Source organism: Calliphora vicina, chromosome 3, assembly GCF_958450345.1.
Source record: "Calliphora vicina chromosome 3, idCalVici1.1, whole genome shotgun sequence".
In the NCBI taxonomy this organism is placed as follows: domain Eukaryota; kingdom Metazoa; phylum Arthropoda; class Insecta; order Diptera; family Calliphoridae; genus Calliphora; species Calliphora vicina.
The window spans coordinates 52,484,609-52,502,043 of NC_088782.1; the positions used below are offsets into that span (position 1 = coordinate 52,484,609).

Below are 17,435 nucleotides of genomic sequence, written 5' to 3' on the forward strand. Positions count from 1 at the left end.
ATTTGCTGAATTCACAACAATTTGTATCGTGTATCTTGTATTAAATACAATTTTTGTTTATTAGTTTGTGAACACCCATTGTATATTGTATGAATGTTTTTGAAAGCGTAGTATGTATAACAAGTAGACCGACTCTCATTTTTTCAAATTACTCTATCACATATACGGGTACTATGTGTGCTCAGAGAAATTTATAGCTGTAAACCAATACAACTTTTTAAAAACATACAAAATAAAAGTGTATAAGTGTATTTAATTTTTGTATGAAAATTTCCAACAACAAGCTTACACTATTGTATTTGAATTCAATAATACACTCGATACAATCATACAAGGGGTTTTGTGAATTCAGCAATTCTATTCTATGACAATGTTCGGCCACTTGTTGCAATATATTTTAAAAACTATTTCGAAATAAGTGGTTGGGAAGTTTATTTTGTCTCGCCCCGTCCGACTACTATTTGTTTCGATCGATGCAGAACGCTCTCTCTGGGATACGCTGTACTTCAGAACAGAGTATTCTTGGCCTCAAAATCCACATTTGGCTCGGAATCCACATGTTGCCAGAAAGATACTTTGAATAAATTTATATTGTTTCAAAATAAAAAAAATAAAAGCTAAAAAATTTAAAAAATCCCTCTCCTTCTGTCAAATTTTAAAAAAACCTAAAATTTTTACCAAAAATTATAAAGTTCGAATAAATTTGAAGTAAAACGAAAACAATATGATACAACTTTCTTATGATAACAATTTTTCATAGGAAAGGAACTTTTTATCCCTTGATACAGCTCAAAAAATACTGATGCCAGGACAAACATATTGAGAAATGGGGACCTCAAACAAACAAATTTTAAATTTTAGTTGGGAACAGTGACAACTAATTTTTCCTCTATATAAACGAGGTTACCCTAATGTACATAGTTTTGTATATGTGTAAGTAATATCCATACATGTGAATTTATATCTGTGTATTACTGTTCTTGTATTAAGTCCTTGTTCTTTTTCTGTTGTCTTTGTTGTTGTTGTAGCCACATCACAAAAGGATTCCTTTGTGGTGTGAATATAAAGCTTAGCATATTATTCTGCTTGGCTAATTGTTCAACATTAACCACAAAGGAGTGTTTTTGTGTGTAAAGCTTATTTCACACTAAACTTTTGCTAAAAGGATTCATGTTTTTTTTTGTGTTGCTCTCTTCTCTGTCTCAGTTATGGCTGACACACCAACCTATATGTTTGTGTGTATGTAAGTGGAGAAGTGTGTGCATTTATGTATGTATGTCTGTGCCACAATTTAGACGCAGACATACGTTTATGGGCACGGTCATGTCTGACGTTATACACATTCAACCACATCCGTTTTTTACTCATTTTATTGTCTGATTTTGGTTTCTTTTCGGTTATTTTTTTTTTGTAGGTTTTTTGTTATAATTCATTTTGGTGTTTGTTTTTTTTCTGTTGCAAGTGTGTATGGAATTTTTGTAAAACGCCTTGCGTTTTGTTTGTTATAGAGGGGCGGGCAGAGGTTCGAACAGAGCGACTTCCAGCTACATGCATGCCTGCTTAATTATTATTAAGTGCCCAACTATACATTTATGAAGTGAAAATATAATTTATGAGCAAAGTTTGCAACGTGTTGTTTTTTTTTTTGGTTGGTTGGAATTTTTAGCGTATATAAATATAATAAGTTTTTGCACTTAATCAGTTTAATAATTGAGTTGATGATTTTTTTATAAAAAATTCTTTTGAAAGACACTTGTGCTTTTGATAAAGCTGAGGTGTATTAAGTTGAGTTAGCTGTTTATGAAAAGGTGTTTTCTGTATTGATTTTAAACATTTTATTGAACGAAAATTCCAACTGCATATAACTGTGTACAAATTGTTTTCGTAAAATCAAGCTATGATGTCCACATACAATTTTAAATTTACTTTTGCTAGTAAAATTGTTTTCCCTGCAATTTATTATGCCTTACACTTCCGAAAGCCCAGGGAAATGTTTTTACTTGTTAATCGCTTACATATGTATAAACAACCTAGTATCAATAACATTATAAGTCCAGAGGCTGTTTTACTATTGTTAAATTTTTATTTCATTTAAAATTTATACAATATTTGTATTTTATTAAATGTTAAATCATGATATTTTCACATGGTTTAATAAGTAGTTTCAGTTATTATTTAAAGCAAAACTTATAGTTTGTGTAAATTTTATAAATATTTAGAAAACTAATATTTTTTATTGCAGAACAACTTTTTTTTATTGAATTTTGGAAAACTTAATGAGAAAATTTAAATATCGATTTGGAGGTATTTACACCTTGTAACTGAGAAATTTTAAAAATAAGATAAAGGATTTCATAATCAAGATATTGTCTGATGTTGACAAATGCTAGTTAGAGGTTATAGATATCGATGGTCAAATTTTTACACCAGCTAACTAACCATATTTTCCAAATAAATATTTCAGTTACAAAGTATCATCATCTGACTATCAATATGATGTATTTTATTTTAACTTTTAGCCTTCAAAATTTCTGACTTTTTCATCAACTAATGCTTCTGTTTAAAATTTTAAAGTTCTATTGAAATGTTTGAAAATTTTCAAAAAAATATGTTCATGACCACATGACGTATGATTAATATAAATTATTTTCAGGTTTGTTTCATGAGAAAAATATGCCTGCAAAGCATAAAACAAACATAGTTTTCATTTAAAAATGTAATTCAATTTAAAAAAAATACATTATTCAATCTAGTTAAAAGTTTTAATTAATTTGCATTAATTAGTAAAATTGAGTACACATTAAAAACACAAAAAAATCATGTGGATAAAAACAAAGATTGTTGAAACTATGAATTTCTGATAACAAGGCAACAAAATCGAAAACATTTTAGAGGCTTTTTAAATCACTACACAATTTTGATGTTGTGGTTCAAGTAGTACAAATATGGTCCAAATTTTTCTATGGAGAAATTTTTTTTTAATTTTTTTTCTAAAATTGTGAATTTTTGTAGGTGTTTCTCCACATAATTTATGATAACTCAAAAAGGGTTAGTCCGATATTACTAAAATAAATTCAAAAAGTTCAGATTTACATAACCTTTAATCCAATTATATATTGTGTTTTAATCGGCTCAGTAGTTTCGGAGTTATAATAACAAATTGAAGTAAAAAATATATTTTTTACGTGAAAATAGAATTTTTTTTTTGTAAAAAAATTATGAAAAATCAAAAACGGCAGAAATTGTTCAGGTTTATAGCTGTATCATAAACCCACATATAATAGCAACAAAATTATATATCGATGATAAAAATCGATTGATTATTTTCGAATTTATTCACAATTAAGTGAATTCGCTCATTTTCACAAAATTTTACTTTTTTGTTTGATATACATAAAATTGAGTAGTTAATGTTCTTCTTCCGACTGATTGAATTTTGAAAACATTTTCCCCATGCTATGTACAAATGTTTACTCGTATATTGCGTTTTAATCGGCTCAGTAGTTTCGGAGTTACAATAACAAATTGAAGCAAAAAATATATTTTTTACGTGAAAATAGAAAATTTTTTTGTTTTAAAAAAATCATGAAAAATCTAAAACGGTAGAAATTGTTCAGGTTTATAGCTTTATCACAAACCCACATTTAATGGCAACTAAATGAGATGTCGATCATAGAAATCGATTAAATATTTTCGAATTTATTCACAATTAAGTGAATTCGCTCATTTTCACAAAATTTTACTTTTTTGTTTGATATACATAAAATTGAGTAGTTAATGTTCTTCTTCCGACTGATTGAATTTTGAAAACATTTTCCCCATGCTATGTACAAATGTTTACTCGTATATTGCGTTTTAATCGGCTCAGTAGTTTCGGAGTTACAATAACAAATTGAAGCAAAAAATATATTTTTTACGTGAAAATAGAAAATTTTTTTGTTTTAAAAAAATCATGAAAAATCTAAAACGGTAGAAATTGTTCAGGTTTATAGCTTTATCACAAACCCACATTTAATGGCAACTAAATGAGATATCGATCATAAAAATCAATTAAATATTTTCGAATTTATTCACAATTAACTGAATTCGCTCATTTTCACAAAATCTTAGTTTTTTGTTTGATAAACACATAAAATTGAGTAGTTAATGTTCTACTTTCGATTGATTGAATTTTGAAAGCATTTTTCCCATGCTATGTACAAATTTTCACAAATATATTGCGTTTTAATCGGCTCAGTAGTTTCGGAGTTATAATAACAAATTGAAGCAACAAATTTATTTTTTACGTGAAAATAGAAAATTTTTTTGTTTTAAAAAAATCATGAAAAATCTAAAACGGTAGAAATTGTTCAGGTTTATAGCTTTATCACAAACCCACATTTAATGGCAACTAAATGAGATATCGATCATAAAAATCGATTAAATATTTTCGAATTTATTCACAATTAAGTGAATTCGCTCATTTTCACAAAACATATAAAATGTACACTCAAATGAAAAGAGCTAGATGGCTGAAATTTTTCACAAATACTCTCTGTTGATATGGTTTGTTTGGCACTAAAACTGGGCAATATTGTTCTATGAATTCACCTAAACACCATCCCTCCGGAATTCTGTGGTTCAGACCAAGTTCCCATAGAAGTCCAATACCTCATATTGATGGTGGGTATACAAGATTCGGCACATTTCTTTAATTTGTATATATTATGAATATTAGCATTTTTAGGCAAATTCTGAGATATGCAGGTATTTAGTTTTATTCACTCTTTTAAAATTTTACACTATTGTTTTTTCTTTTAGCTAAAAAATGTAACCTATACTATTTTAACAATTTTTAAACCATTTTTTTTTTAATTGAAAGTAAATATAAACCATAAATATTTTTCATCAACTAAATTAAGTTATTTGTTGTTGTTTGTTTGTAACAAAATTATTAAATAATATGGCGCATCATGGCGTTCATACAAATATCAATAAATTATGAAATTGTAGCATCATAAATATTCACTAGAAAGTAAAAAAAAAATTTAAAACAGAAAAAAGAGTTTTTAAAAAACGCGTCAAATTTAATCCGCATAGATACTTATCAGTTACAATATGCTTTTAATTTTTAATGATTTTTTCTATAAAGGATTTTTTTATTTAAATAATATTAACAATGACATTGTCATATGTGTGAGTAGGAATACAGTAAGTGATAAAAAGAAAATTATTTTAAAATTAAGAGAAATTTGTTTCATAATTCAAGAACCAAACTCTTTTTAAGAGTAAATCTTAAATGACTTTTCCTTATGAAACTAAATAAATGTTGTACTAAAGTGCACAGCAAACTTGTTCTGGTTACTGATATTTACATATTACACTCTAAATATGAATTGCTATAATGTCAAGACAAATTTTATATCTATTTTTTTAATTTCCATTATTATTATACCCACTGTTCATAAAGAAAAATAAACACACACACTTACTCTATTTATATAAATAAGTTTATAAATATTTCATTACAAAAATCTGTAAAAATAAAAAAAAGAAATAACCTACATACATATTCCTATAACCACATATTTTGATTAAAAATATATATATAAAAAAAAACTACTAAAAAAGAGGATAAATATTATAGATTTATATAATAAATCCTATATGGTTTTTAGTATAAATGTGTATTTAAATAAAATAAACTATTAAATATTAAAAAAAGATATATACATAAATAGCTGTGGCAATTTATAAAAAACGCCATATGTCGCAAATTATAGTTTCTATATTTTAATGAATTTTAGTTATAAAGACATTTTTAAATTAGTTTAAAATTAAGTAAAAGTTTACTTAAGTTACTTGTCATCATGGGCAATTTTCACAAGACTTATAATGTTTTATTCAAATAATTAAAACAAAAATTAACTAAATTAAAACCCTTTTTAACATTTATTAGAAATTGAATTTCAAAGCATTACATTATATAAGAATGTTTTAACTTAAATGGACTTAATATGTTTTACATTATTGCCACAGCTACAAACATTATTTAAAACACATAAATATTTACAGATGAACAGTAATGAAACTATTTACAAGTAATCTACTGAATATTAAGACTTTATTTCTATATGTATTCATGGTTAAATTAAATTACAGAAAAAAAGAAACATATTTAATTGAAAAAAGGTTAAGCAAATGCCAAAGAAGAGAAAAAAAAACATTATTTGGATGTATTGAATACAGGTTTTAATAATAACAAATATTAAAAATAACATACATTAGGGTGGTACAATCAAAAATATAGAGAGACAATAGTTGAAAGAATTTGAAGAGTAGAAATTCAATAGAGAAGGAGTTATGTAGACTTTTAGAATAGAGGCTGTTTAAATTTCTCACCTCCGAGTTGAAACATTTTTGATTTGAAATCTATTATGGTGAATTAAAAAACTAAAAACATTCCTGTTGTTGTAGCAGCTGTAGTTGCTGAGTTGACAGTAATTTGCCTATTGAATTCGTGTCGTTCCGGTACGTAGAAGACACTGGCTCTTGTGAGAATATAAACATTGAAAAAAGTTCCTGCAGTTAATAGCAGCTGGACTGTATTGATCACTGGGCAAGTCAGGGGATAAGTACTTTTTGATTAATGGTCATTCAAGTCTTTGTTACTGTTTCCTCCCCTCATTTTTGTTTATTTTCTAACCAGGAGAAGAAAAATTGAGTTTTTCTATCGAAAATTTGTTATATATTGGATTTATGACTTTTATGACGTATCTTTTGAACGCGGTTTTTGTTCTTAATAACTTATATGTCATTTTGAAAGGTACATATCTGTCATTTATTCTCGATTGCTCACTAAAGCTTATGGTGAATGTGTTCCATCGATTCAGTTCACAAGTAGTGATTTTGAAACGGAAGGCAAAGATCACCCAGGCCAGCCAAAAAGTTTGAAGACCAAGAATTGAATGTATTACTCCATGAAGATTGTTGTAAATATCAGCAACAGCTTGAAAAATCGTTGGGAGAAATTTTGAAATTTTGAAATATTTGCGAGCAGCGGGATTCATCCAAAAACAGGGAAATTGGATACCATACGAATTAAAGCCAAGAGGCTTTGAAAGGCCATTTTGTATGTCCGAAATGATGTTTGAATGCTATAAAATAAACTCTTTTTAGCAGGGAATCATTACATGCGATGAAAAATGGATATATTACAATAATCTGAAGCATAAGAGATCGTATGCGAAGCTCGGCCATTCAGACGAAAGCCAAATATCCGTGGCGCTAAGATAATGCTCTGAATTTGGTCGCAGCAAAGGGTCCGATCTATTATCAGCTGTTGCAACAAACATGTATCGAACGCAACTGATTAGAAAATTGGCCGAAATCAACTTGAAACCATAATAATCCATCCTGAAAACGTAGCAATACCTGCTAAAAACTATTTGGAAAGAAGCGGTTGGGAAATTTTGCCTCACCCGGTTTATAGTCCAGACAGTGCACCATTTGGCTACTATTTGTTTCGATCGATGCAGAACACTCTCTCTGGGGTGAGCTTCAATTCGTTCATGGCCTCAAATGATGAGCAATTATTTTAGTTCGGAATCGATATGTAGCCAAAAAGATTGAAAAGGTCATATATTGTACAAATGTTTTAAAATAAAAGCTAAAAATTTAAGTCATACATCCAATAGTAATAGTCATTCATGTCTTTGTTACTGTCTCTCCATCTAAGTTTTGTTTATTTTCTAATGAGGAATAGAAGATTTGATACGATCATACTTTTTGGAGACAATTTCGTATTTAAAAGTAACGTAGGCAATTTTGTGTCCAACAGTTTTTCTGTTTATAGAATAAACAGAATAACAGTTATAACTGTATAACAGTTTCGTCTATGAAAAATTATGAATTACTGAGTTTTTCTTAGAAAGTTTTTTGTATAACAGTTTCTTTTATGGATAATTGCCTGTATAACAGTTTTTTGTATAAAAAATTTTAATTCTCTGAGGAAAAATTGCCAGTATAATAGTTTTTCTATAGAACAGTTTTTTCTAGAGACAATTTTATGAATAATTGAGTTTTTCTGTATATGTATGTATAACAGTTCTTCTACGGAAAATTGGCTGTATAACAGTTTGTTTCTACAACGATTTTTAATACAACATTATACACAAATTTAGTTTTTAGATGATGGAGAATAATTCTAGACTTTGGGAGCATCCAAAAATTCAAATTGGCCATTGGCCACCTTAATGAAGATCCTGTTTCCTGTTAGTTTCAATGTTGCACAATGGGATAATTTAAAAGCTCAACTCCATTTCTATTGATAATCGAAAAATATTTCACATATTTCTAATTATTTATATAAAGTTTTAGACTTCTAAACTTAGTTTTAGACTTCTATTGTAAAATCAAGATATTTTCGATTGATTCATCCAAAATTTTAAATAATTTTGATACCACCCTAATTTAAGTTTATGCATTTTTCTGACAATATTTACAATGGAAATTTAATATGAATGTTAACAGAAATATAATGTATAAAAATGTGGTGGTAGTATATGTAATATTGGTATGTACTTATATATACAAATACAATTCTTTTATGTTTGCTACTATGTAAAAATTACTATACACAAAAATATATACAAAAAAAAACAAGTAAGAAAGTATGGTCGGTCAAGCCCGACCATATAATACCCTACACCAAGTAAATGAGTAAAAATATTTTTCTTTTAAAATTTCAATAATTTACATTTTTGAGTGATTTTCGGAAGTGGGCCTTATATGGGAGCTATGACCAATTATGGACCGATCACCATAAAATTAGGTCGTGTGATTTATGTCTATATTAAAGTTAACTATGTTTGAATTTTGTGTGTATACCAACATTTTTAAGCGATTTATGCACGTTAAAGTGATTTTCGGAAGCGGGTCTATATGGGAGCTATGACTAATTATGGACCGATCGTAACAAAATTTGGTGACATGAATTTTGTATATATAAAACTTATTTGGAGCAAAATTTGTGTAGATACATATATAAATTAAACATTTATGACCCATAAAGTTAATTTCGAGGGGACATTTGTATGGGGGCTAGGTGAAATAATGGACCGATTTCAGCCAGTTTCAATAGGCTTGGTCCTTGGGCCGAAAAAGTAATATGTACCAAATTTGATTGAAATATCTTCAAAATTGCGACCTGTACTCTGCGCACAAGGTTTACATGGACAGCCAGCCAGCCAGCCAGCCAACCAGACGGACGGACGGACGGACGGACGGACATCGTTTAATCGACTCAGAAAGTGATTCTAAGTCGATCGGTATACTTTAAGGTGGGTGTTAGACTAATATTTTTGGGCGTTACAAACATCTGCACAAACGCATAATACCCTCCCCACTATGGTGGTGTAGGGTATAAAAAGCTAAACGTACACAGTCTACATAGTAACAAACACATTACATTTAAAGTAAACAAACTATATATGTACAATATAAAAACGTTCTTTTATTTTTTAATTTATAATATCTACAAAATTGTAATATTAAATTACAAATGTTAAAAAAGGAAATCAAAAGAAACAACAACGTATTTCTTTTCCGGTTTTACAATTTCTACAAAAATAAACAGAAGCTTACCTGAGTTGGTGGTACAGCAGCGGCGTTGGCAGCAGCAGGAGTTGGCTGGTGTTGGTGTTGTTGTTGCTGATTATAAGCTGGCACTGGTGGGTATTGAGTCTGAGGTTGTGGTGTAAATTCACGTACAATTCTTTCCTCAGATGCTGGTGGCCAAGCTACACGTTTATAACCTGCAATAATAAACGTGGTGGTGTTTGTGGAAGGAACATGGAAATGAAATATAAAGGAAAAACAATTTTAATTAATAATCACATAAATAAATAGTTGGCTATAAAAATAAATAAACAAACATTTAATAGTGATTTATTAAAACTAAAATAAACTTAGATAGAATAAATATTTGTAGTACATATATATTACATATATAAAATGGCTGTATTTTTAAAGTATAAAAATATTTCGTTTGAAGCTGATGTATCAGTAGTTCAGAAGCATGTTTTTTTTGGAAATAATTAAGTAGTTCGTGGTTAAAAATTTCATTTAACATTTCAATAGGAGACAAGGTTTGAAAGCCTTGGATAGATGTGGAGATAAGCATTTTGTACAAGTATTTGGTATTATTGAAAACATATGAATTTGAGAATTAACTTTTTAAATTTAGAAAATGTAAAATATGGAATTAGAGATATCCACGCATATTTTACGATTTTTATGGGATCATATTATAATGGGTGATCGATGTCAGAAAATTTTATATTTTATCTTTTAACATCTATGGGTAAATTAAATACAAGAACTATTTTTAATTGGGTTTACATCAGCATTTGCGTATTGTTGCCGTTGTATTTATATTCAAATCATAAACTAAGCATATTTAAGTGAGAGTAAAATACATTACATAGTTCAAAGTAGTTAACATAGTATTTTTAAATATTTGAATTAAATATAAACCTTTTCAAAATTAAGTGTAACATTGTTTGTTGAATCTTATCATTATGTTACGTTCTATTTTGTTTAATCATTAAAATTTTATAAACATGTCAATCAATATTATAGTGATTTAGAAATTTGTAATAAATATAATCAAATAAAATTATTTAATTGCTCTCTAATTGATTTATTTATACATAAACATTAATAGCCGTACATGAATAAACACATATGTGTATATTTTTACAGCCATATATATACTTAACAGCACCTACATACATATTATGTATAGGTACTTATATATACAAACATTTAAAATGTAATACATTTTTTTTTAATTTATAAGTGCATACATACAAATATTTATATGTCAGGATGTGTATTTCTATATGGAGGTGTGTACATTAGACCGGCCCTTAAAAAGTTAGTTAGCATTTTTTCAAGGATACTTTTATTTTGAAATTTAATGTGGGCGTGGCACTTATCATAAAACGTAAACACTTATTGTGGAATATCTAGTGAACTTAATTGTGAAAGCCGCAAATCTTCGCGGAATTTACTTCAGTATAATTGGACACTTCTGGTTGAAAATGGGCGGAATTGTAAAAATGGGCGTGGCACCAGCCATACCAAATAAATTTCTATTTTCTAATATGTGCAGAACTATAATTGTGGCAGTCTACAAACAATGGGTCGGATCGAAATAGAGGGCGTGGCACCTCCCATACAAAGTAAATAGTTATTTTCATATATATGATGAACTATTTAATCCTTGTACGAATTAATTTCTTATCACTATACGGAGTTTGGCTGAAAATGGGCGAGATTGTATTAGTGGGCGTGGTACCAATCATACAAAGTAAATAGTTATTTTGCAATAAAATGGGAGGGATGGGTCACCTCCCTCCCATACAAAGTAAACTGTTATTTCTAAATATCATGTGAACTATAATTACGAGATTATTCAAACTTTGTCCGAATAGCTCCCTCATTTTAAATATATTTTATTAACTCTTAACTTTGTATTTCATTACTTTTTATTTCACTAAACGTAGCGAAGCACACCGGGTTTTAGCTAGTTTCATATATTTATTTTTCGTTTGATTTTAATGTTTTATACATTGTTTGACAGGGTATTAATAATTTTATTTTTAATACCCTACATCACCATATTGGGGAGAGTATAATGCGTTTGTGCAGATGTTTGTAACGCCCAAAAATATTAGTCTAATACCCACCTTAAAGTATACCGATTGACTTAGAATCACTTTCTGAGTCGATTAAACGATGTACGTCCGTCCGTCTGGTTGGCTGGCTGGCTGTCCATGTAAACCTTGTGCGCAGAGTACAGGTCGCAATTTTGAAGATATTTCGATAAAATTTGGTACATATTATTTTTTCGGCCCAAAGATCAATGAAACTGGCTGAAATCGGTCCATTATTTCACCTAGCCCCCATACAAATGTCCTTCCGCAATTGGACTTTATCGGTCATAAATGTTTAATTTATTAATGTATCTCCACAAATTGCGCTCCAAATAAGTTTTATATACACAAAATTCATGTCACCAAATTTTGTTACAATCGGTCCATAATTAGTCATAGCTCCCATATAGACCCGCTTCCGAAAATCACTTTAACGTGCATAAAACGCTTACAAATGTTGGTATACTCACAAAATTCAACATAGTAAACTTTCATCTAGATGTAAATCATACAACCTAATTTCATGGTGATCGTTCCATAATTGGTCATAGCTCCCATATAAGGCCCACTTCCGAAAATCACTCAAAAATATAAATTATTGAAATTTTAAAAGAAAAATGTTTTTGCTCTTTTACTTAGTGTAGGGTATTATATGGTCGGGCTTGACCGACCATACTTTATTACTTGTTCTAATTATATTTCTGGAATTTCCAATCGAATTTCAGAAATTTCCAATTATATTTCATAATTTTCTATTCACACTTCAGAATATTCCAATTATATTTCAGAACTTTGTAATTGTATTTCAGAATTTTCTAATTGTATTTCAGAATTTTCCAATTGTATTTCAGAAATTTCCATTTGTATTTCAGTAGTTTCTAATTGTATTTCAGAAATTTCCAATTGAAGTTCAGAAATTTCAAATTATATTTCAGAATTTTCTAAATATGTATATTTCAGAAGTTTCTGATGCAAAATTTGAGGGCAATCGGATTACGAGAACCCATATGGGAAATCGATTGAATGTTATGAAATTGGGAAATCATTGTGATTGGTAAATAATTGGTCATAGCTCCCATATAAGGCCCACTTCCGAAAATCACTCAAAAATATAAATTATTGAAATTTTAAAAGAAAAATGTTTTTGCTCTTTTACTTAGTGTAGGGTATTATATGGTCGGTATTGACCGACCATACTTTCTTACTTGTTCTAATTATATTTCTGGAATTTCCTATCGAATTTCAGAAATTTCCAATTATATTTCAATATTCACACTTCACAATATTCCAATTATATTTCAGAACTTTGTAATTGTATTTCAGAATTTTCTAATTGTATTTCAGAATTTTCCAATTGTATTTCAGAAATTTCCATTTGTATTTCAGTAGTTTCTAATTGTATTTCAGAAATTTCCAATTGAAGTTCTGAAATTTCAAATTATATTTCAGAATTTTTTAAATATGTATATTTCAGAAGTTTCTGATGCAAAATTTGAGGGCAATCGGATTACGAGAACCCATACGGGAAATCGATTGAATGTTATGAAATTGGGAAATCATTGTATTTTTTGGATTTCTTCAAACATTTAACTATTTACTAATTAAATAATATTTTGAAACTTTTGAAATAAACGTAATTGTTTTTCAGAAATTTTCAATTGAATTTCAGAAATTTCTAATTGTATTTCAGAATATTCCAATAATATTTCAGAAGTTTTCATTTATATTTCAGAACTTTCTAATTGTATTTCAGATTTTCCAATTGTATTTCAGAAATTCCTATTTGTATATCAGAATTTTCTATTTGTATTTCAGAAATTTTCATTGGTATTGCTTTAGAATTTTCTGAAATACAAATGGAAATTTCTTAAATACAATTGGAAAATTCTGAAATACAATTGCAAATTTCTGAAATACAATTAGAAACTTTTTAAGGATAATTTAAAACTTCTGAAATACAAATGGAAATTTTTGAAATACAATTAGAAATTTCTGAAATATAAAATTTCTGAAAAACAATTAGGTTTATTTCAAAAGTTTCAAAATATTATTTAATAAGTAAAATGTTTGAAGAGATCAAAAAAATACAATGATTTCCCAATTTCATACCATTCAATCGATTTCCCGTATGGGTTCTCGTAATCCGATTGCCCTCAAATTTTGCATCAGTTAGTTTTAGCTACAAAATAAAATAATACTCATCCAAAGTAAGTCTATTTTTTATGGACAGGTCTAGTGTAAATGTGAACAAACGGATATATGATTCTGTAAATATCTACAACTGTTTGGGTTTCTCCATAATCATTCAGTAGAAAACGTGTATGTGTCCAATTAAAACAAGATTTATGTTGCATTTTCTCTAATTATATGAAAATAAGAAAAACCCATTAAAATTAATACCCTTTACAACTAAATAAATACACAAATACAAACATACAAATAGAGATATAAAAACATATACTTAAGTACATAAATATGTATCTAAATGTGATATGTACTTAAACAGTATTTCAAAATATAAATTCATTAATTTTCATTATTATATAGAACATATAAGTGATAAATGTATGTTAAATTTGAAATGCATTTAATTTTTGAATTTTGAAAAGATTTCATTTGCATAAAATATTTCAATTAATTGTAAATGATTAAATTCTTTGCATTATCTGCCACAATTTTCACAACATACGCATATTGCAAGTTGTATTTATTTAATACTTCTTAGAAGTTGTTTGAGACTTTCTGATTTTTAGCCTCATTAAAGTATTCTTAATATCGTTATTAACTTTAGTGGCCAATACTCACGTACTAGTTGGCTTAAGTGGGCAGGAAATGGAATTATTATTTGAGTACAAAAATATTTATTTGTTTATGGTCATTTTTAATAAAGAATTATTTATGGTGTTGGTAAGTAGTGCACAAAATACGTACGTGATGAAACGTAGAGTATGATTGAAAAAAAATGAATGAAATATTCTTTTAAGTGAAATAAATGAGCAATAATAGCTTACAAAAACAGATGGATTTAATAGGGTTTCAGAGAACAGCTGGACTATAAAACTGTTGACATAAGAAATTCTCTATGAATTTTATAATTTTGAAACTAAAGTTTGTAATTTGGAAATTTTTACAATTCTTTAAAAACTGAAATATTTAGTTAGAAATTTTGTATTTTATTTTATAAGGAAATAAATTCTTTATAAATTTTGTAATTTCCCAGCAGAAATAAGAATTCAAATTTTGGAATTTATTTGAATCTGAAATATTTTGTCAGAAAATTTTATTTTACTTTAAAAATAAATAAATTCTATACAGAGTTTGTTATGTTTGAGCTGAAATAAGAATTCGAAATAAAGTTCAAATTTTAGAAATTGTTAAAATTCATTCAAATTTGAAATATTTGTCCATACATTTTTATTTTACTTAATAAAGAACAAAATTCTCTAAGAATTTTGGTTTGTTTTGAACAGCAAAAAAATTCGAAATTACATAAATTCGAATTTTAGAAATTTTCAAAATTCATTTAAAATTTTGGATTTTTATTTCACTTCACAAGAAAATTAATATTCTACCAATTTTGTAATTTTTGGACTGAAATAAGATTTAGGAATTTTTCTATCAAATCTGAAATGTTTTGTCATACATTTTTATTTTACTTTATTAAGAAATAAAAAAAAGAAATATGTTGTAATTTTTGGACTGAAATAAGATTTCGAAATTCAGTTCGAATTTTAGGAATTTTCAAATTTCATTAAAAGCTGAAATATTTTGTCAGACATTTTTATTTCACTTTATAAAGAAATAAATTCTTTTTGAAATTTATAATTTCTGATGTGAAATAAGAATTCGAATTTTAAAAATCCATTAAAAACTGAAATATTTTGTCAGTAAATTGGTATTTTACTTTATAAAAAAATATTTTTCGACCAATTTTGTAATTTCTGAGCTGAAATAAGAATTCGAAATTAAACTCAATTTTCGGGAATTGTTAAAATTCATTAAAAACTGAAATATTTTGTCATATATTTTTATTTTACTTTATTAAGAAATAAATTATTTACTTATGTAATTTTTGGACTGAAATAAGATTTCGAAATTAAGTTCGAATTTTAGAAATTGTCAAAATTCATTTAGATCTGAAATATTTTATCAGAAATTTGTATTTTACTTTACAAAAAAAATAAATTTTCTACGAATTTTGAAGTTTCTGAGCTGAATTAAGAATTCGAAATTAGGTTCGAATTTTAGAAATTGTCAAAATTCATTTAAACTGATATATTTTGTCAGACATTTTTATTTTGCTTTTTAAAGAAATTTGAAATTTATAATTTCTGGTGTGAAATAGGAATTCGAAATTAAGTTCGAATTTTAGGAATTGTCAAAATTCATTAAAAACTGAAATATTTTGTCAGACGTTTTTATTTTATTTTACAAAAAATTTAATTTTCTACGAATTTTGTAATTTCTGAGCTGAAATTAGAATTCGAAATTAAGTTCGAATTTTAAAAAATTTCAAATCTGAACTATTTTATCAGAAATTTGTGTTTTACTTTATAAAGAAATAAATTCTATGAATTTTGTCACTTTTAGGCTGAAATAAGAGTTCGAAATTGAGTTCGAATTTTGGAATTTATTATAATATAAAATACTTTGTCAAAAATTTAGATTTTTTCTTTATAAAGAAATAAATTTTCGGCGAAATAATAAGGAATTGTCAAAATTTAATTAAAACTGAAATATTTTGTCAGAAATTTTTATTTTATAAAGAAATAATTTTTTTTTATGAATTTTATAATTTTTGACTTGAAATAAGAATTCGAAATTAAGTTAGAATTCAAATCTGAAATATTTTATCAGAAATTTGTATTTTACTTTATAAAGAAATAAATTAAATGTACATATATTGTAATTTTTATGCTGCAATAGGAATTCGAAATTGAGTTCGAATTTTGGAATTTATTCAAATCTAAAATACATTGTCCGAAATTTATAAGGAAATAAATTCTCGATGAATTTTGTCTTTTCTGAGCTGAAATAAGAATTCAATATTAATTTCGAATTATCGAAATTGTTAAATCTGAAACATTTTGTTGAAATTTTTATTTTACTTTACAAAAAAATAAATTTTCTACGAATTTTGTTATTTCAGATCGAAAAAAAGAATTCGTATTTCGAAATTGTTAAAATTCATTCAAATCTGAAATTTTAATTTTACTGTGAACAGAAATAAATTCTGTATGAATTTTGTAATTTCCTAACAGAAACAAGAATTCGAAATTAAGTTGGAATTTTTGAAATTTTCAAAATTCATTTAAATATGAAATATTTTTCACACGGATTTCAAAATTCATTCAAATATGAAATATTTTTCAAACATTTTTATTTTACTTTATAAAGAAATTCTTTACGGATTTTGTTATTTCTGAGCTGAAATACCAATTCGAAATTAAGTTTGAATTTTAGATATTGCCAAAATTCATTGGAAACTGAAATATTTTGAAAGATATTTTAATTTAATTTTTGAGAGAAATAAATTCTTTACGAATTTCGAAATCTATTTCAAATTTTCAAAAATCCCATAAAAGGTGAATTTTTGATTTTTTCCAAATAAAAAACAAAATAAATTTTTATAAAATTTGTTTATTTAGAAAAAAATTATATGAAACCACGCCACCTTTATTCAAATCATGTGCGAAATTCATGACATAGAGCGGACTCTAGAAAAAAACTCAAACA

At 26.9% G+C, this 17,435-nt stretch overlaps 1 protein-coding gene across 1 annotated transcript in view; it reads right to left on the minus strand.

Moving 5' to 3' along the window:
• LOC135955465 (protein split ends) overlaps nucleotides 1–17,435 on the minus strand; it is a 149,654-nt gene that overhangs the window by 47,909 nt on the left and 84,310 nt on the right. Inside the window, exon 4 of the mRNA XM_065505816.1 lies at nucleotides 9,625–9,794. Coding sequence (XP_065361888.1) covers nucleotides 9,625–9,794 — 170 coding nt within the window. The remainder of the gene's footprint in view (nucleotides 1–9,624; nucleotides 9,795–17,435) is intronic.